Below are 21,646 nucleotides of genomic sequence, written 5' to 3'. Positions count from 1 at the left end.
ATGCAGAGAGGTCATGCCAACAGTTTTGCTGTCAAAGAACCCAATATTGCTAGATATGGTTACATGAATATTCCGTAATTAACTAGGAACAATTTATACATACTTAGTCTACAAATTGTAATTTTCACTGAGAGCTCAATTGTGAAAATATTTTATTGCCATTTTATTGTTCACAATATTGAAAGTTAGGTTTATTTACTATGATTTAAAATTCTGACCCCATAAATAAAACACAGAAGAACCCAGAGAACCCTGGATTTTTATCTTTTCCCGAAATTGATACCATCAATTCCGCCCCCCCCAAATTTTACGGTTTTCCGAAATTTACGCCGTTTTGAAAGTAAAAACGTAAACTTGGGGTTCTGCTGTATATTGCCTACCAACCTATCCACCCTGGAATCCCAAAAGTCTGGTTGTATTAAAGCAGTTGTGTTGTGTTGGTTTCTTTCCATTTAAAGGAACCAATTGCTCTTTCGAAAGCTACCATTCTAGATTTACCAAGCCACATGTTTCAGTTGTGAAGCTTCTACTGAGATATTTCTCCTTTAATAAAACCTCACCATGTTCACCAAATTTTCAACTGGGTTCCAATGCCCCATGTGGTTGCACTTCAGCAAAAACACTCGTGGAGACTATATGAGAAGCCACAGCACTTCTCATCATCTTGGGGTTTTGTGTAATTATAATATAAACCCAGCGCAACACTGTACATATGTATCACCTCTGTTCTGTGGGATATGGGATTTGTTTAGCATCATCTTCATTATACTTGTATTGCAACCCGTAGGCTGGTAGAGCAAGAAGAGAAGGTTAGAAACATGGAGGCCACACTGCTAGAGAAGGAGAAATCTATTAATGACAAATCTCAGGAACTACAGGTAAAGCAAGATATTCATTTTTCATGATATTCATGTAGCAGAAAATTTTGACTTTACAAAGGGGACTGACTTCAATATATATTTTCTAAACAGGTTTTAAGAGCTGAAAACAATGTTTTGAAGGTTCAGGCCTGTGAACTGCAACAGAAACACGAGCAGCAAATAGAACAGGTATGAACAATTGGCACCATCGTAAAAAGCTTAGTGTGTGTTTTGTGTTATTGAGACTGAGATTTGATATCTCTAGAGAAGTTCCATTCTTCATTCCTAAATTTACTATGGCTTTCCTACAGTTATAATATTAGGTTTAAACTGCCATTGGCCTTTAAGGTTAAAAAAAAATCTTGTTGGCTCCTTTTTAGATACTTGCTGGAGATTCTAGAGCGTATCAGTCTGAGCTCGTTCTCTCATGTAAACAATCCTAATTTAGATTGCTTTTATAACTTTTTTTGCAAATGTGATCTATTTTACTGAACTGTCCTTAGACATGTGAAGGAGAAATCTGTTGATATTCAAGATAATACTTTAAGACAGCTCCCCCTGTTTTCTGATGCTGGTTATGGGATGGCATTGCTTTTTATAGTTTAATGCTCACAAAAGCTCCTAGATTTGACAAAGAGCTCTATATACTTGGTGCGCAACCTGCAGCCATTGTTGGACTAAAACCCTACACGAAGTGCTTTATGGCAAGTATTTAAGATACACCGCTAACAAAGACAATCACAAATATTTGGTACTGCACAATAAATACAAAGATGAAGACTAGACAAACGATTAATCGTTATACTTTACTATAACTATGAACTTATTTGTAGCAAAATATATATATATATAAAATATTTATATGAAATCTAAACTGTTATTCAATATCAGAAACACATTTTGAGTAACTGAAATCTTTTGGATTATGGATTGTGTATTCTATTTAAAGGTTGCTAAAGTGGCATTGATCTGGCCAAAACAAGCTATTAAATTTAATATACATGAGTATGTATACATGTATATACTATATGTTTCATATACACTGTAGAACATGTTGGCCCTTAAAAAAAGTCAAAGTTAAACTAGACAAAATATATTGGGCAAGGGCAGGTTCCTGGCTAATCAGGCCACTCCTTAGCAGTGGGATTAGCTGGTAATTATGCATAACAGCTATTCGTTTGTACACAATGTCATATTATTTCATTTTATTGGGGGCTCTGATAATGTTTGTTTTAATGGGCAAGTCACTCTCTGCTGCTGTAGCTTTATTGATTTCTTCTCATTTCAGGTCTCATCTGCTGTCCATAGTGAAGATCTATTAAAGACGTAAGTAAACTGCTTTCACCATATGGCATGTTATCTGAAACTGTTAATAGTTCTCCAGGCTAGTTACTATAGCAGTTAATTATTCTTTTATTGCATACACTGCATTCAAACTCACCAGCAGATAAAAGAATATACCTGAATTGCAGAACAGAAATAGGAACAGTTACCTCCACATTCATGGTGGCAGCACCTAAGTAGATGTTGCCCTGCAAGTAACATTCATCTTGTTTGTTCCTAGCTTGGACTTGAAGAGTGTTCTTCTAACTGTTGGAATTTCAGAACTTTCTTAGGCTATTTTGTTACAATTCACTCAGTATCCCCACTAGATGCCTAGAGTTGTTTTTTGGTGTCAGCTAGAGTATAATAGAATGAAGATCATTGCACTGTATAGACTGCAGAAACCAAGCAGTGTTTTTTGTGCAAAACTACAACTGGAAACACAAGCTTCGATCATGTCAAGTGAAATTTTGACCAAATTGGGCATAATCTGCTGGGTTGTACTTTATGGTAACTAAATTTCATAAATCCATATTGGTGGCAAAGCAATCCTATTGCGTTTATTTAATTTTTGGGATAACCATTCCCATACCTATATCAGGATATGAATAAATTCATCATCTGCATGAAGTGCACAGTTAACCCTGCTGGTAATGCTCAATTCAGCTACTGCTGAGCAACTGCATCTTTATTGGCATTTTGTGCATGCCAAGATTTCAGCCCATTCAGTTTTTCAATCTGCCCACTACTGCAAAGTTAGAATACCACATTTAGTTGGCGTATATTTACTGCTAATCTAAACCTGAACTTCAGACTTGCAGAGAAAGACCGACATATAACAGAGCTACAGAGTGAACTGGAATCGCTAAAATCTGCTGTGGAACAGCAACGAAAGAAGAATAATGTAAGTACATCTATGCTGAGCCCCTTCGTTTTTATTTCCTTGTTTTTTATTTTGCTTGGATGTGCTATCGCTTAAGCAAACTCTTGATAGAAGGATTCTGCTTAACCTGCAAACATGTTAAAAGAAAGTTGTACCAGGCAAAAAGTAAAAGTCTAAAATATTCTTGACTCAATGTTTTAATGCAGGGGTGTCCAAAAGGTAGATCGGGATCTACCAGTAGATCTTTAGTTGGTGATCAGTAGATCTCAAGACGCTGTCAACAAACAGTTCGATGCTATTCATTCAGATATTTATTCTGTTTAACATTATATGTTATGAGAAAATGTATATTGCTATATTTAAGAAACAACAATTTCTTATGTAACCTTAAAGGAGAAGGAAAGGTTAAAACTAAGTAAGCCTTATCAGAAAGGTCAATCTAAATATACCAGTAAACCCCCAAAGTAATGCTGCTCTGAGTCCCCTGTCAAAAGAAACACTGCATTTCTTTCCTTCTATTGTGTACACATGGGCTTCTGTATCAGACTTCCTGCCTTCTGCTTAAACCTCATTGCCCTGGGCAAGAGCATGCTCAGTTTGCTCCTCTTCCCCCCTCCCTTCTCTACTGTAATCTGAGCCCAGAGCAGGGAGAGATTCGGGCAGGAAGTGATGTCACACCACGTTAATACTGCAGCTCCTATCCTAAACAAACAGAGAGCTTCTAGAGCTTTTTACTCAGGTATGGTAAAACATTCTACAGAATAAATATAGCATTCTAGCTTGCACTATTGCAGCTAATCTATTGGCAATAAAATGCCTCCGTAGCTTTCCTTCTCCTTTAAGTTATATTTTCCATGGAACTGAATGCTATCTATGGATGTAGATCATAATAGGACAACATCACTAAAAGTAGACCCCGCATCAACAAAGTATGGGCACCCCTGTTTTAATGCTATCTGTGTAAGAGATTCCTGTGCCTTATAAGCTAAATGAGATAGAAGTGCATGTGCTTTTTTTTTTTTTTTTTTTTTTTTTTTTTACAGTAAGCTAGCATAAACCCTTCCTTTCTTCAAATCATCACAAGGATTTTAAATCGACAGTTTTAGCTTCCAGTCATTCAGTCCAAGTGAATTGTTTGAAACACAGATGGATAACACTTAGCAATCCATTCCATACGACCTTGTATCAGTCTTTAACTAGTAAAGGGAAATTGAGAGCTTTAATGACATTCAGGGGACCTTCTATCGCTCATGCAAAATTTAAAGATATCAAAATCAAACCTGTTTGGTTCAATATGTTCTCAGAGGTGTAAATGTTGACAAGATGGCATTTGGAAGGATTTAGTAGCAGTATAGACCTTGAAAGAGCCCAGAAGAGTTGAAATTTATCAGTTTGCTATTCTTACCTAATAGATCAGCTAAGTGACAATGAGTAAAAAAAAAAAAAGAAGCAATCTGACAGCATTTTCTCAGATATTTCTCTAGACCTTCAGATTTTGGGCACTTGAACCCCAATATTCTTTCTGGGCTCTTAATGTACTTTCTGGGTTTTGTAGCTGGGTATCCTTCCAAACCTTTATTTATGTGGGCTGGTGTCTATTCCTTTCGTTTGTGAACTCTTTTCCTTTTTATTGAGCTTCTGGTTAGCTCGACTGGAAACTTGCTATAATTAAAATTAGCTAAACCTAAAACTGTTGAAATTTCAAACTAGCGTCAAACCTCTCACAGATCCCCCATTGCTCACAAAAATAAAATCCACGGAACATGATTACTAAATATTAGCAATGGATTTGCAACTTATATAGTGCCCGTTCCACAGCATTCTAATGCAATTTGGCCCAATGCAGGAAACTGCCTTCTAAATGCAAATGACTGAAATGCGCCGTTGTAGTGTGCGGATCAACTGAAACCATTCTTTCTGAAAACAATTAGGACCTTCGGGAGAAAAACTGGAAAGCAATGGAAGCTTTGGCATCCACTGAAAAAATGCTACAAGAGAGAATGAACAAGACAGCCAAGGTTGTAATTCTAATGGGGAACCGTGCATCAGTCTGGGATGATAATCTGCCATTGGCTTAATGGAGCATTGTCCCTCTCTCTGCAACTTTAAGACAACACCCTAGTACAAAGCTAAATGCTGTAAATACTAAGGAACCCAGTTTGTTGAGTTTATGGAGACCAGTTATTGACAATGCATGCTGTACAAGATCTTCTTTCCAATTAAAACCAGATACATGCAAAGTTTAGAAGATGTTTGAAAGCTGAGGAAGCCTCCCACCATTATAAACCTGATTTCCCTTAGTTGACAGTCAAAATGATCAATTTGGGGAGGCAAGGGCTCTGGACCCATATATAGCCCAATGCCCTGTAAACTTTTAGTATGATTTAGAGAATGATATTCTGAGATAATTTGCAATTGTTTTTTTTTTTTATTATTTGATTTTTTGAGCTGTTTAGCTTTTTATTCAACAACTCCCCAGTTTGCAGATTCAGCAATCTGGTTGCTAGGGTCCACATTATCCTAGCGACATTGCATTGAATAAGAGACTGGAATATGAATAGGACAGGGCCTGTGTAGAAAGGGGAGTACTAAAAAGTAGCCATAATACATTTATAGCTTTACAGAGAATTTGTTTTTACATGGGGTCGGTGACCCCCATTTGAAAGCTGGAAAAAGAAGGGAATTAATTAAAGGAAACAATAAAAATAAATAAATATTAAGACCAATTGAAAAGTTGCTTAAAATGTGCCATTCTATGACATACTAAAAGTTAATTTAAATGTGAACCATTCCTTTAAACAACCCAAATTTAGTTTAAAGCTTAATTTGCACCCTTATATACATGTAGCACATGCAGTACTGTGCCACATCATTTTCGGAAGTTACTTTTAATTTCTCTAGCGTTATTTAATTGCTTTTTCCCCCTCACTCTTTCCTATCTGTAATCTCAATGGGATTTTCAGCAACAAGCAGTATTGTTGTGATTATTGACAAGTTAAAGTTGCAGAGGGCGAGGGACGGCACCTGTAGGCTACTCCATGATGAAGGCTCTTTTTCTGCCATCACTGTGGTGGTTAAGACAGATAAAGAAAGCACTTTGCTGCAAATCCAACACACACACAGCTCTGGGCCATATTTCTATGTTCTATGCTCTGCTCTTGCCTTTTTCTGTCTCTCCTGTCTGGTGTGTAGACTTCTCCCTTGAGCATGCAGTGCCCATTCACTCTGTGTCATGTTGTGTATGTCTTATTTCATAATTTGTCTAATTTGAATTCAAGGTGCATGTCTGCCCAGTGTAATCTAATTAACAATGAGTAATGCATGGTCTTTCAGGCTACCATTATTTATAACAGTCCGAAAACCACGATCTTATAAACACTAGGTAAAGGCTTGTTTTTATTGTAGAAACAGCTTAGTTATTGGATGATTTAAATGCCCCCTACCACCATGGACACAGGGACACCTGAGCAGTAGCCCATAACAACCAATTAGCTTGATATATCTATGTTTAGGTACAGTAATACAATTTTGAGTGGTTGCTATTGCATATTACACATTTATTTTAACTCCCTGCTTTGTTTGCAGCTTTATTTCAAGCTGTTTTTTTATCTATAATATTGCAGAAGAACCTGGAGTATTAAGGGACTGACCCTTCTGCCTTTTATATTGCCACAAGAGCCCATCTTATTTTTTCCATTACTGCCTAGTACACTGTGGCTGCAGAGGGTATTCAATACAAGGTATCAAGGTTGTGGTGTCACCACTACAAAGGATGCCTTCACTTTGTACCTCACCAGCACTGTGTTGTAATTGAACAAACGTTAGCAGGAGCCTATAGTTTATCAACTAAGCTGCCTAGAAGTGTGCGGCACGATTTGACAGTAGAATTGGACTTGTATATATAGTTTGACAGGACACAATACTATATAGCGCCTATATCTAGTTATGCATAAGTTTTGCTGGTAATCCATTTTTGCACAGGTATTGCATTGCAACTTGCCTGATGACGATCAACAAGGAGAATAAAGATGATTGGCTTATTTATTTTCAGTCCTTCTATCTCCATCTGTACTACTACTTTTACTGCTGCAGCTGCTCTTTGCTTTCTCATCTGCCAATCCCACATGGACAACATGGTGCATTGGCAGTTTAGGTCAAATATTTGCCAGCAAGTATGTTCTATGGCAGCCAATACATGTAGATCAGTGTACACTAGCAAGTCTAATAAAGTAATAACAATAATACGATGTTTTAACTACCTTTGAAGTTCAGATATGCAGAGAGTTTTGATGACCTGTTAATCCTAATGTATTTACTGTACGAAAGTATAGATCTCTGTAATGCTCCAACCTGCTTTAGTTCTACAATAATTTGTAAGCACTTAGGTAAAAACATTATTTTTGGGGAAAGTTAGAGAGACCCGATCACATCTCTAAAACAGATGGATTTAAAGCAGGTTAGCAATATTATTACTATTATTACATTTATAGTAGATAATAGGTCCCTGCCTGCAAGGGCGCACAATCGTACCAACTAGTGTAAACCACTGCAGTATATGTTGTATTTGCACCCCTCAGCTGAGCCATAGATAGCAGTTTTACATATAAGTAGGGTAGCAGCACACAAAAAAGAGCAGTTATTTATACATTTCAAAGCATTTTTGGCCATCAGATCCTGCTGCATAAGTCGCCCTTCATTTGTAGTATTCCTCCTCCTGATTACATGCTCCCTTGCAGTGGAGTGCTTTTAACTGTATGCTTGGTACCATCTTCTATAAAATGGAATTTAAAAGTTAATGAACAGAATTAGGGCCCTCCACAATAAAGTAGCATTAAGTGGTAGAGGGGCTTACATAACATTTAACACAATTCTCATTGATGTATGCCCTCATCACTTAAGAAGAGGGTTACTCTGGCACCATGTAAATGTCACCACATGCAGGGGCTGCACAACAGTGAGCATGGGATATTGCTAGCCCTGCAGACTATTGTCTTGTGTTATACGGAACACCGGTCTTCTAAAAACAAAAAGACTAGGATATGGAGAGATCAGCCTGATGTGTAATGTTAGATGGGTCACTGTACATGTGTTCTTATTTATTTGTATGGGCATGAAATTCATGTTGTCGTGTTTGTGTGTATAGGCTTGTGTGTGTTTGTCGGTGTGCAAGGAACACTTCTCATCTCCAGCCTGTGTATTAATGCAACTCTGCCATCTCTCTGTTTAGGATCAGCAGCATCTTGCCCAAACAGCTGAGACACAAACCAGGCAGATCCTGCAGAATCTTTTCCCCAATGTGTCGGTTTCAGCAGGTTTGGTAAGAGATGAATACTTTATGGAAAGAATTAAAAATGGCATGCAAAGACAATGTTAAGATGGATATAAAAACAAAGGTTTGATTTTGAATGCCAGTATCTCTTTAAATTAGCAATCATATTACATCCTATAATTTTTAATAAAAGGTTTGTGGTTTTTTGGTTTTTTTTGTAGTGTCACAGTGATTGGGTTCAGGAGTTTGAGAAAGGAGCAAGGAATTGTTTAAATGAAAGTGCGGAAGCTGAGAAATTGAACGTAAGTGAAATGAGTGTTCATCTTTTGCAAGAGTCAGTATGGACTACCAATTAAAGCTGCCCATAATATCCAAGTTTAGTCTTGCAGTTTGCCCAATTTCAGCCAAGTCAGCTGGTCATGTATGGCATCATGGAGGTAGCGGACCCTAGCAACAAGATAGCATCTAGCATATCATTCTTTTATGTCTTGGATTTATAGTGTAATAAAAGAAAATTGTCACTGGCATACGGAACTGTCTACTTTGGATTGCTTTGGCATTTGAGCAGATGGATAAATATATCTATATATATAATGTCTGCACCCCCTTGATAAATGTGCCCCTTTAATTAACCACAATACTTTGCTTTTTACCTTTTCAGGTTATGGAGCAGAAGCTGAAGGAAGGAGAGGAGATCCATGTAATGTTGCAGCTTGAGTGTGAAAAGTACAAATCTGTGCTGGCAGAAACGGTAGAGTTTTGTTCTCTCTTGATCTTTGATTATCATAGGTCTGGTGTGAGGCTTATACTTAAAGGGGAGATCAATTAATGTGAATTGCATGGCTCAATGTTTAATTTAATGGATTCTTGTAATTTTTGCTTGCAGGAAGGAATTCTACAGAGGCTGCAGCGCAGTGTGGAGGAAGAGGAAGGGAAGTGGAAGCTGAAGGTTGATGAATCACAGGAGGAACTTAATAAGGTAAGTATGATGCCTCCTACTGTTTGTAGTTGCTGATATAGGGGGTTATATAATAAAAGGCACTAAGTAGCCCATAGTAACCAATAGGACGTTTGCTTTTAAACAGGTCATCAGTAAATGCTATTTGCTGATTGATTGCTATGCGTTAATGCTCCTTGGCAAACTTAGTGCCTTTTATTACATAACCCCCTAAGTCTCCACTGCTTGCTGGCACAAAAAGCTGGAAGGCTTCAGGAACACACCCCCCCTTAAGCAACCAAGTTTATTGATGTAAACTGGAGAAAATGTGCCTGATCTGGTAGCTTTACAGCCGAGTAAACCTCTGCATCAAGGACACTACCAGATGAAACAAAAATTATTGCATGGCTGCAGTCCAATGAGTTGCCAATTTCCCACCCCCTTATTTTGAAGCTATCTCCTGAACCTGTTGAACAGAATCAGTTCTGCTTTTTGGTACATAAGGACAGACATGCTGATTAGAACTACACCACTCCTCTTAAAGGCAAATAATGCTCTCCTTCTTTTTAGTAAACCGATATAATGTCTGCTGTGGTACACCGATCAATTATAAATCTTTCCACAGAACGGGTTGCCTTTATGAGCCTATTTTCCATGTTGTTCGTGTAGATGAATGTGCATTTCTGGTTTATGTCAAGCCACAGTAATTATTGACTGATTTTGCTGATTGATTAACTAATTGTTGATTATTTGAAGCTAGAATTTAGCATCTATGGTAGTAAGCAAATCCCTAAATTCTTATTGAGGAGTACTAAAAACAAGAAAAAGCAGTAACACCCCACACTACCTTACTAAAATTAATTGAGATCTAATTATATAAGTGCTTAGTGCTATTATAAACATATGCTTAGTTCTCAATCAATTTAGCACCAACATACAATTAATGGTATCTCAATCGATTGTGTTATATACAGTATAAATAATTAAAAAGATTAAGGTGCTTATTGAGGAGTAGTTAAAAGACATAATGGCAGTTAATAGTCTACAGACCTGCCCCGCCTCCTCCCCTAAGTTTATAGGCCTACCCCACTGATGATGTCACAATAGGACAGGGCCCTATGAAATCGGAAGCTGGCAGTGTAAGGTTGTGGGTGGGTAGAGGAGGCAGAAGAGCACAACCCAAACTCACCCGTGACTCGCAAATGGTGTGTTGAGGTTCACATGAACCCGCCCAGCCATTGGTCTCATGGGTTTCAGGCCGGCCTGCACATCACTTACAGGCCCCCTCCTTAACTGCAGCAACCAGGCTCCATAGAATGGTCTGGTTTCCCTGTACTAGACCTCAGCTGCATAGTGTAGTTGGCAGTCGCCATTTTTGGCTGCTTACGTCCAACCCCTGGCTGAACAGGAACAGGCACTCTGGAAGCCGACTGTCCTGTATTCCAGTGCACATGCTCCTGGTCACCAATGAGCACCAGAGAGTTAGGTACTAGAAGTGAAGCAGCTAAACATTCCCAGTTCTGCCTTAGATGGCTTGGCATGGTGGAAGTGGGCAGTTGTCAAGAGCCTTGATGCTGCTTTGGTGGTGGTGGTTGTTAGCAGTGGCCTTTATGGTCTACTGTACTTTACTGTGACTGAAATGGTGAATATAGCAAAGTGTGTGACTGTGTGTGATCTGATTATATTGTATGAACTGCATTTGACTTAAGAATTTTATAACACAACTGTATCTCCTAATCCAGGTGTATAGCACGGTTCATACAATGGAAAAGGAACTGGAGAATTTGAGAAAGAAAGACAAGGAAGCAGAAAATGTATGTCTCATGTGGCCTATTGATTATATTGTTTTGAGTGAAGATTATTAATATAAATGTATAATCAACAGTTTTCTCATTTCTCTATGGGACCAAACTGTAAATGATATGCTTGTAAACAAGATGCTCCAATGTCATAAACTTACACAAGAACTTTCTTCTCTTGCAGCACTGCCTGTTGCTTGTCTAAAAGCCTAACATGAACAATTGTTATTTTGTAAAAAAAGCATTGGAAAATCAAACCCTGTGCCAGATTTGTACCAGCCATTTTTCTATAGCAAAGAGAGAAAGCTCTTTAATAATAATAATACATTATAATGAATAATGTACCCTCTTCTAAAATGTATAAAGATATTAAAAGTCACCTCGGAGTTACTTGACCTGTTTCAAAGCACTCTGCCTGGGCCTCATTCTTTTATGTGGTCACAAAACTCTCGGTGACTTATAATATCTTTATAAATTACAGTAGGGGGTGCATTATCAACTGTATAATTAAACCATAATTGTTCAGTGTTTTGGGTTTGCCAGTGATTTACTGGAAGTTGCTATTTATTGATGCTGGGTTCCTCTCAACAGCCGTTTTGAGGCTGAAAAGTCTTGATGAGGGTTATGTCACCTTCCATGTTTTATCTAGCTAGGGGGATTTCAATTGGGAGCCAATTTAATAACAGGAACAAAATTTTGCTGCTGGTCTAGTAATTCTCTAGCAACTAATCAGATGTTTGCTTTTAAACAGAAGACCTACTGCCCGATGTCTGTATGTTGCAAGACTTTCATCAGACTTTGCAGCTGTTAAGTTACCCTCAAATCCAGCCTCAGACCATTAGTTGTGCTATGCTGAGTTTTGTGGCAAATAATGAATGACCAGGACCAGCACATCCATCTAAAATTACCCCTCTCTATCTTTAAGGTGGCCATAGACACACGGATCCTATCATACGAATCTAGGATTCGTACAATTTTCGGATCGTGTGTGGTGTGTGCCGACATCTTTCGTCCGGCGCAGATCGGTCGTTTGGTCGATCGGTCAGGTTTGATTTTGACCCGACCGATCCCGCCGGAGCCCACTGCACATCGTAATCGGATCGTAATCAGGCTGAACAATCAGATTACTCCAGATATAGCCATGCTCGTTAATGGCATATCGGGGAAAGATCCGCTCGTTTGGCGATGTGGCCAAACGAGCGGATCTTTGCATCTATGGCCACCTTTACTGTTGGATCAGTTGGCATTATAATAATATAAGCTTTATATTAAAGTGATTCTGACAGCTTTCTAACTGTCACATTGGAACCCAATACCCAGGGGATAAAACTTTTGTGTATCGCCATAAGCTTGCCCACCACCTCAAGGGGGCACCTGGCAACAAACTAGGAAGCACAAATTGTATTTACACTGCCACAGAAAAGAGGGATATGGGGCACTGCTGGGTGAAAGCTTTTTATCTCTATATCTGGTAATGTTGCAGCTTATAGGGTCAGCTTATATTAGTTACTGTTCAACCATTTATAGAAGCTAGCTTTTCCATTATGTGGTGTATTATTAGTGAGCTGTTGGCTTAAGGCTTGATGTCTTTTCAGTTGCGAAAGGATATAGATCATTTGGCATCCGAGCTGGAGAAAGCGGAATCAGAAAGAACCACTTATGTTTCTGAAGTCAGAGAGGTAAGTTGGTTCCATGCTCAATTATATTCTAAGCACACTGGCTGGGGTCATGCTGTTTTACACTACAGAAAAAAAAACAAGATGGACGATTAAAACATCTATCCTGGCACAGTTGTTTATGTGAATGGAGAAGTGAATGGATACGTCTTCCAGATTTGCGTTTTTTTAAGGGAAATATTTTGACAGTATCCTTTTCTATGTTGACATTAGGGTTGTAATGCAATTAATACCTAGGCAAGGGCTACAATATTGACCAAGTTACTAGATTAGTGCAGCGAAGGTACCATCAGAGGCACAGAATCTTTCTTTCTTAAAAATGTTGTATCCACAGTCAGGATTTATAAATGCACATATGCAATTAAGGGATACTGTTTGAGGACACAGAAAGTGATGCCCTCCTACATTATGGAATGAAGATAAACCAAATTTAGAAAGTATTTAGCAATAGAGTATACTTTTTTCCATTACGTATTTGCTGCTGTCCTTGAAAGGTAAAATAGCTCAGATTTCTTTAAAATGGCTTTCTGGAAGACTCCGTCTTTTCTGTTCATATAATACCTCTAGGGAGCCTGCTTTGAGGACCCCACTGTTAAAAACTCTGAACTTCATTTCAGCTCAAAGATCTGTTGACTGAATTGCAGAGAAAGCTTGATGGTTCATATTCAGAAGCCATAAGGCAGAATGAAGAGCTGACTTTGGTAAGATGCGTACCAGGCCCTGCAAGTTCTTCCTTTCTGCTTGTCTTTGGGTGGCACTGGCAATCTTTTCCATTCTGGTGGTTGCTTTCCAAATTCTCTCTTCAACAAGGGGTATCCATTTAGAAACAGTAATATATTGTTAACAGCAAAGCTTATACAATAGTTATATATTTATGAGATACATGGAAGATAATCCCTACACAGATAATCCCTAATAGCTGCATTAATAGATGCAGTGAATTAAAAGGACATCTTTCTCTAGAGTTTTCAGTTAATGAAAGGAACTAAAAAAAAAATCAATTTCATTACAATAACAGTATGTTTTGGCCACAGCAGCATGTACTGACTAAGAACTAACACAGAAGATATAACATTGCTTTAAGTGTGTGAAGCTTGATGTGATATTTACAGCTAAATATCTACTAATTTTTTTTAGGGGGTGGTTACAGGTAGGTCTAAAATGACTTTATGGTACATACAGAAAGGTATTATAACTTACTTTTAAAGGACAATTATACCCCAAAAATGAATTCTTAACCAAGAGAATTTATATCATATTAAGTTGCCTATCAAAGAATCTTACCAAACTAGAATCTGTATATCGGTTAATATTGCTTTTTTTTTACATCTTGCCCTAACCATGGCTGACATGCTCATTCCTTAAGGTGGTGCATTTGGCAGCCAATGCACCATTCTTCTGGTGATTCAGATCTCATTACTATATTAGGTGTAGTACATGTAGCCTTCTTTTCCTTTAAGGAATCAGTATATTTTATTAATATAGAAGATATGACATTTCCTTTTCCAATATAATCTCTACAGTGCAACAGTGTAGCAACCCATAGCACCAATCACCAGATTAATATAATCAGTCTACTACTAGAAAATAAGATCAATAATCTGATATAACGGTCGGTAACCACATTTTCATGCCTTTGTTACCAAATTAGATTATGGACGAGATTTGGTGCAGGCCGAGTGCTTTTATACAGGTCATGGAGCATCATTGTTTTTTTTTATAACAGGTTTCAGTTAATCAGTGGACAAAAGTTATATCGTTGATTATAACAAGTGTCATTACTAAGTACGACTTCTAAGAATATATTTTACAGACTATATATTGGGCTTGTGTATTATGAAAGCAGATTGCACTAGCCCAGCATTTCCACTGTTGCATGTATGAATGTACCTGCTGTAATCCGTTTTGTGTCCATTTTTTAAGCTTGAGAACAAATTATTGTATGCAGATTGTCATGAAGCTTGTTTCACTTAAAAAGACCGCAAGACAAATGAAGAACATTGATCTGGAGAATGCATAGTGCCTGGCCAAACCAAATATGGTTCCTAAAGATCATTTGACTTTATAGAGCGCAGGACAACCAAAGGCGACTTAAAAAAACAAATATGCTGATTTGCATATGTAAAATATGGATTTGGTTTAGGATTTCACCACGATATCTTTGGTGGATTTAGTTTTATCCGAATCCTAAAATTGTGGATTTGATACATCTGTGGTTATTCTGTACCCCTCGGACTTACATTTTGTTGTCATAATGTGACGTTAACATTCTCTAATAGACATTTAATATTCCATTGCTGCATGACTGCAAGAGAAATAGTTACGGTATATAATGCGGGTGCAGGGTCAAAGCATTTATGTAAAGTTCATAAGGACCCGCACTCCAAAATTGAAGAAACAACCGTGTTTTATTCTTCAAACTTGAGCATCCAACGTTTCGGCCCACATCAGGGCCTTTATCAAAAAAAAAAAAAAAAAAAAAAAAATATATATATATATATATATATATATATATATATATATATATATATATATATATATATATATATATATATATATATATATATATATATATATATATATATATATATATATATATATATATATATATATATATATATATATATATATATATATATATATACACACACATATACACAAAGTGACTTTAGGGGGGGCCACATGGGTCATAACTGTTTGCTTTTGAATCTGAGTTGAATGCTGAGGATCAATTAAAAACTCACTTAACAGATATGTCCCATGTGGCCCCCCTTCAAGTCGCTGTTTAAAGGTGGCCATAAACGTAGCGATACGCTCATTTGGAGATTGTGAGGTGGGCGATATCAGATCATAATGCAGTCAATACGGGCGGGCGGATCACGGGACCGCATAAATGAACAGATGAGGCCGCAATCCAACTGGATTTTTAGTCCTGACCAATCGACATCATGCCGACTTTCAGACAGATATCGATCGGGGGAAGCCCGTCAGGGGGCCCCACACAAGGACCAATAAGTCTGGCTCAGTCTTTCGGCAGCTTTTATCGGCCCGTGTATGGGGGCCTTAACTCAGACTTAGAGATCTGCAAAGCAGGAAGTAGTGTTCTGGCTATTATGTTAGACATCCAGTCACTCCAGCCTTTATACATTATATTTTTGGCTAACTAACTATATTAGAAACATTTTTTATTTTTACACTGAACTATTCCTGCTTAAACCTCTCCCATGTGGTATAAACAAAAACACCCCTCAATAAGTAACTTTAGGGAGGCACACATTTGAAACCAGCTGTGGGATGTAGTAAAAGGCACAAAGTTTACCCAGGTGCAGTGATTGATTGCCTCCAAGAAGATGTTTGCTTTTAATCAGGTGACCAGTTAATGCTTCCTGGTGAGGGGTTGCTATTGGTGACTAGACCTGTAGTGAATCTTGTTTATACCTGTTTTGCTTTGTCTCACACAGAGGATTGCTTTCTCAGTGCACTTAAGGGAAAACATTAAAAATATGCTAAAGGACTGACCAAGTCAGGGAAGTTTATTTTGTGTACATCCAGTTGTGTATAATTTACTGCTGTTGTGATCAATGTTGGTGAATGCTGGGATATAGAGTTTAGTTTGTGGGACAAAAAGTGCTTGAACTGGCTAAAATGGCTTAATCAGTGGCAGGCCGTGTCTATGAAACAGAAGCACGTAAATAATATGTAAACAGTGTTTGAGTTTAAAACAAGTGCACTAATATGTAAATTGCTCGCTGATCAGTGATTCCCTTGTTTTATAGCTGAAGTCTCAGCTGAACGAAACATTACTGAAACTGGAAGGAGAACAGAGTGAGCGGCAGAAAGTAGCAAGTGATCTGCATGAGGTAAGGGGGTTTGGTTACTTATATTCACGGTGATGATAACAAATATATATAAAGTAATAGGTGTAAAATTTGCTGCAGGTCCTGTAACTCGTAGCAACCGGCCAGTCGTTTTTGGTCTTCAGTAGTTGGTTTATTCCTTCATTCTATCGCATTTATTGCTGTGGGTTACTGGGCGTATAGCAATGGTTTCAACAGCTATTTACCCTATAGATTTAATCTTAATTCCCCATTTCTTTTATTTTGTTTTCTAAATTTTTATTGTCTTGACCCTGCCCACTTCTTTTAGGGCATACATTTCCATATTTCCTATTGTGGTTTTTATACAAGTTTAAGCCTAAAAACGTATGTAGTTATTGTGTTTTTGCCATGGAATGCATGGTCAGCATTGGGTAGGCTCGAGGACCTTTATTAAGGACTGGCCCAGCTTAAGATCTAGTGGACCTTTATAAGGACCTTTTTCTCTGGTCCAATATATAGAATTACCAATTTGTCTAAGGAACAGATAATTTGGAATGTTTTTTTTCTTCTCTATAAACCTTCTGGTTTCTATTAAAAAAAGTTAATGTTTTAGATGGGTCATGCAGCTTGCAATATTTCTTTAGTGCAGAATACGATTGTGAATGTTTAAAGGCAAAGTCTACCTAGTCCATGAATATTTATATACAGGTACCGGATCTATTATTTGGAATGTTTGGTACCTGGGATTTTCCAGATAAGGCTGTTTTATATCTTAAGTCTGTTGAAAAATATGTTTTACCACCGATATGGATTCATGCACCTTAGTTACCATCAAGTACAATGTACAGAGAAGGAGATAATAAGATAAAAAAAAAATTGAATGATTGGCTTAAACTTGACTTCCTGTAATTCAGACATTTCTGCAGAACTGGGTTCCATATAAGTGCTCCCATACCTGTGTTAAGTTATTTTCTTTACCTGCAATACCATAACTGCTCTTCTGCCAGACATACAATGACATTACTAGGTTACATTAATCCTGGCAGGTTAACGTTATCTTAAATTGTGTGACAGGTGTGAACCTACAAGACTAGGCAGAGAGCTCATAAATCATAAGAATAAATTAATGTTTTTATCTTGTATGTAAGTCCATGTTTATACTGCATCTTTTCAGGTCCAGAAATCACTGGATCTCATTCAGCTGGAAATACTCAAAGCATCAGGGGACTCCAATGTCATTGAGAACAGCGACATTTCTCCAGAAATGGTGGGTTATATTATAGCACTAAGTCCTGTATTTATTTTTTTTGCAGACTCAGTCAAGCACTTTTTTTTTATTACAGTCACCCAAGAATAAAGCTTGTCCACACATTATAAGATCCACTTGTTTGACAAGGTCACCAATTGCAGATCTTTCACCGATATGCCCACCTTAAAGTGGGAAATATAGAGCTGATCTGATCATGAGATCCTGTATGGCCACCTTTAACAAATATAATACCTTTAGAAGAAAAGATGTAATACTATCATCTCGAAAGCTTGTCATTTTATTGTTAACCTGGTACATTTTCAGATGGTTTTTTTTGTACATTGACAGAAGGAGCAAGAAAAGAAAGAGAAGATAATGACAAGTTTAAGCCAGACATTGACAAAGTTACAGCAGTGTCTTCAGGCAGTAAACCAGCAACTTACTAAGGGAAGAGAAAATTTTCAGATAATAGGTATGAATTGCATTATAACAAAAAAAATGATGTGTAAATCTATCACGCAACTTTTCGAGTAGTAAATGTACACTTACAAAAGTAACTTCCTTTAATGGGGGTTTTCACCTTCCAACACTTTTTTCAGTTCAGTTGGTTTCAGATTGTTCCCCAAAAATAGTCTTTTTCCCCCAATTACTTTCTATTTTCTATGTATAACCGTTTTTCTAATACTAATACTGCAGTGTAAATCTAATTTGTTTTTCAGTTCGATTGGTTTGATTGTTCCCGAGAAAGTCTTTTTTCCCCCAATTACTTTCTATTTTTTTATGTATAACCGTTTTTCTAATACTGAAGTGTAAATCAAAATTTTTTTTCAGTTCAGTTGGTTTCAGATTGTTCCCCCAGAAATAAGTCTTTTTCCCCCAATTACTTTCCATTTTCTATGTATAACCATTTTTCTAATACTGTAAATCTAATTTTTCACCTTTCTAAAGCACTTCTGGAATGGGGGGTCGCCGACTCTCCTAACTGTTCTAAATTGATACATTTAGTTGATACATTTCTTATCTTTGTCTCTGCTGAGCAGAATCCCTGAGTTTCATTAGCTGTTAGAATTGATACAATAGTTGCTAATACTTTAGAGGAGCTCTTGAGAAATGTATCAACTAAATGTTGGAAAATTGTAACAGTAACAGAATCTGCACCTGAATTAGTGAGCTGAAAATGTTTGAAAGGTGAACAACCCCTTTAAGAGTGAGGATTGTAATGAGTAAACTGGAGCTACACCATCTATGCCTGTACCCCCAAGACATAAAGTATAGCTACAGTTTTGCTTACTGCCCTTACAAGGTCTGGCCTGGATTGTGTTTCACTCCAGTGGACAATCACATTGTTAGAAAACGTACATAATAATCTGATGTCAGTGTCACTTAAAAAGCAACTGTGCCGTCCACAAATGTTAAAATACCACAATGGTGCCCCAATTGTTGCAACTGTCATTTGGCATTGGAGGCTGATGAGTGCTCCAGCCTGTGCAATGCAACTCTACATACATATTTTGATACCACCATATATATTTAGCTGTGCCGATGCTCCTCTTTTGTTAGTGACATCCACTAATATGGCAACTCCATATGATGTCTCCATAACGTTTTATTATGCAGAGAACCTCTCTGCATATTAACTTTGCTAAGTAAGGGGAACTAAAGTCTAGAATAGAATAATGCTAGAAATTCTGTATTTTGTATACTAAACATAAGCATGAACTTACTGCACCAGAAGCCTAATTAAACAAATTATTTATGTTTTCAAAGTTGGCCGCTGGGGGTCATCATCTTGTAACTTGTTAAACATCTTTGCAAGAACAAGACTACGCACATGCTCAGTGTGGTCTGGGCTTCAGTTGGGAGGTTAAGCTTAGGGATTGTCATAAGTTATAAAAACAGCACGAGTCAAATAATATCTGCCATAGAAGCCGATACAGCAAAACTGATTATTAATCAGATATGTATCTGTGGATACAAATCTCTACACGGTCGCCGGCTGCTTTATAGGGAAACAAACAAAGCTGCTCAAGGTCAGGGAAGTAAGGAGGGGCTCCCCCCTGCCATTTGAGAGTATGATCATTTCCCTGCTGAGCAGTTAGGGGCTGTCTTATCTGCAGCTGTCAGAGCAAGTAAAACGAAGGGGGGAATTTCACTGCATACAGTCAGGTTTATTATAAAAACGGTACACATTTTTTAATTAAAGTATATTGGAGATGGATTTATTTTTCATTAAAGAAAGGAAAATTTGGATTTAATTTTTTTGCCTTTACATCCCCGTTAAGTCATTCTTATTGCTTCCCCTCATTTTTCAATAGGTCACTACAACATCAAAAAAATCTACTCCTGACTACTAGGGGTGTTGTTTCTATAGTGTGAAGATACTTTCCCTATCTGGGAAAGAAATATGACTCCCTTTGGTATAACAAAGTATAATTAGAAGGGATTTGACGTGCACACAGCAAGCCATGTCCTACTTTATGCATTTAAGGGAAAATATATTGTATAAACTGTGGTTATAAATAGGTTGTGTTGTCCCTTAAATCATGGCCTACTTATGGTCCTTGCAACTTAGCTCGAGTTCCAGGTGTATTCTCTGATAAATATGTAGGGTAAAAACTTGGCCTGTTTGTAAAGTATTTCACATTTGTTAGAGAACATTTCTATGAAAGAACCGAAAGACTTGTAGATTGAGTCAAAACTGGTTTTCATGCATGCATGCAGGAGGGTATTTTTATAAAACAGAGACATGTTCTTCAAGTTGAATTTAACCTCTGGGGAAAAAACCCGTACCCCCCACCCTAGGTAGACCCCCCCTCCTCCCCCCAGGCTAACTGCCCCCTCCCCCCAGTAAATTCCCCATACTCCATACTTACCCCTCGTCACAGATTCTTCCAGCGGAGTTGCATGCATCCATCTTCCGCGTCCTCTGTAAGCTGACCGAGAGATCGGTATTTCTGCGCATGCGCAGTTGGAGCAGTTTGCCGGTATGCGACAATTGCGCATGTGCGGAATTATATGGAAATTGACGATCTCTCAGTCAGTTTACAGAGATGGCGGAAGATGGATGCATGCAATTCCGCTGGAAGAATCTGTGCCGAGGGGTAAGTATGGAGTACGGGGCATCTCCCGGGGGGGGGGTAGTTAGCCTGGGGGGGGTCTACCTGGGGTGGGGGGGTACGGGTTTTTTCCCCCCCAGGAATTCTCCTTTCAGCACTTTACAATAGAGCACATAGATTACACACTAAGATAAAGAGAGCCCTTCTCAATAGAGTGTATTCTTGAACCATCTTTGTCCAGTATGTAGGGAACCCAGGGTTGCTTGGGCTGGTATAAGGACTAGTGTACATGCATGTGGCTTCTGATGAAGTGACCGCTGTAGTCATGAAACGCGTTGAGCCATGCACTCCCCTGCCCTGCTCATCCGGATTTCTGTGTTTTCAACCAAGTTTATACAATAAAAGAAGATTTTATACATTTCTCTCATATAGTGTCTCTATCCAAAGAAGAATCCGAGTTATGCGCCTTCAATATAGTGTCTGTACATGCATGAATGTACCTTTCTTATTTGCACCTCAACCTTACATATTGAATGAGAGTATCATCTGAATAAAGCCTCTATATGTTTGGATCTTAAAGGAGAATTAAACCCCCCGTTAATCAAAAATCCCCATCCCCTTCCTACCATTGGCCCCCCTCAATGCTTTCTCCCTCCTTAGTAAATCAGTGGAAAATATATCCCTGTCATGTACCTTGGCATAATTATACAGAGTAGCGCAGTGGAGCTCTTCGGCGCCAACTTCTGTATCTTCGGATACTCTTCTTTTCCTTCTGC

At 38.0% G+C, this 21,646-nt stretch overlaps 1 protein-coding gene across 4 annotated transcripts in view; it reads left to right on the top strand.

The window, feature by feature from the left end:
• The window catches only part of LOC108698890 (kinectin), a 95,104-nt gene that overhangs the window by 69,694 nt on the left and 3,764 nt on the right, over positions 1-21,646 (top strand). For 2 of the 4 annotated variants that reach the window (XM_018230753.2, XM_018230752.2), the window contains 15 exons: positions 788-878; positions 972-1,049; positions 2,149-2,186; positions 2,997-3,087; positions 4,998-5,084; positions 8,294-8,383; positions 8,557-8,637; positions 8,997-9,086; positions 9,222-9,314; positions 11,015-11,086; positions 12,667-12,750; positions 13,365-13,448; positions 16,524-16,607; positions 17,740-17,832; positions 18,163-18,286. In XM_018230753.2, the coding sequence (XP_018086242.1) occupies positions 788-878; positions 972-1,049; positions 2,149-2,186; positions 2,997-3,087; positions 4,998-5,084; positions 8,294-8,383; positions 8,557-8,637; positions 8,997-9,086; positions 9,222-9,314; positions 11,015-11,086; positions 12,667-12,750; positions 13,365-13,448; positions 16,524-16,607; positions 17,740-17,832; positions 18,163-18,286 (1,280 nt within the window). The remainder of the gene's footprint in view (positions 1-787; positions 879-971; positions 1,050-2,148; positions 2,187-2,996; positions 3,088-4,997; positions 5,085-8,293; positions 8,384-8,556; positions 8,638-8,996; positions 9,087-9,221; positions 9,315-11,014; positions 11,087-12,666; positions 12,751-13,364; positions 13,449-16,523; positions 16,608-17,739; positions 17,833-18,162; positions 18,287-21,646) is intronic. The other 2 variants (XM_018230754.2, XM_018230755.2) reach the window with 2 other exon arrangements.

The sequence above is a fragment of the Xenopus laevis genome, chromosome 8L, assembly GCF_017654675.1.
Source record: "Xenopus laevis strain J_2021 chromosome 8L, Xenopus_laevis_v10.1, whole genome shotgun sequence".
In the NCBI taxonomy this organism is placed as follows: Eukaryota; Metazoa; Chordata; class Amphibia; order Anura; family Pipidae; genus Xenopus; species Xenopus laevis.
The sequence above is the reverse complement of the archived record's forward strand: the minus strand, read 5'-3'. Positions and strand labels throughout refer to the sequence as shown.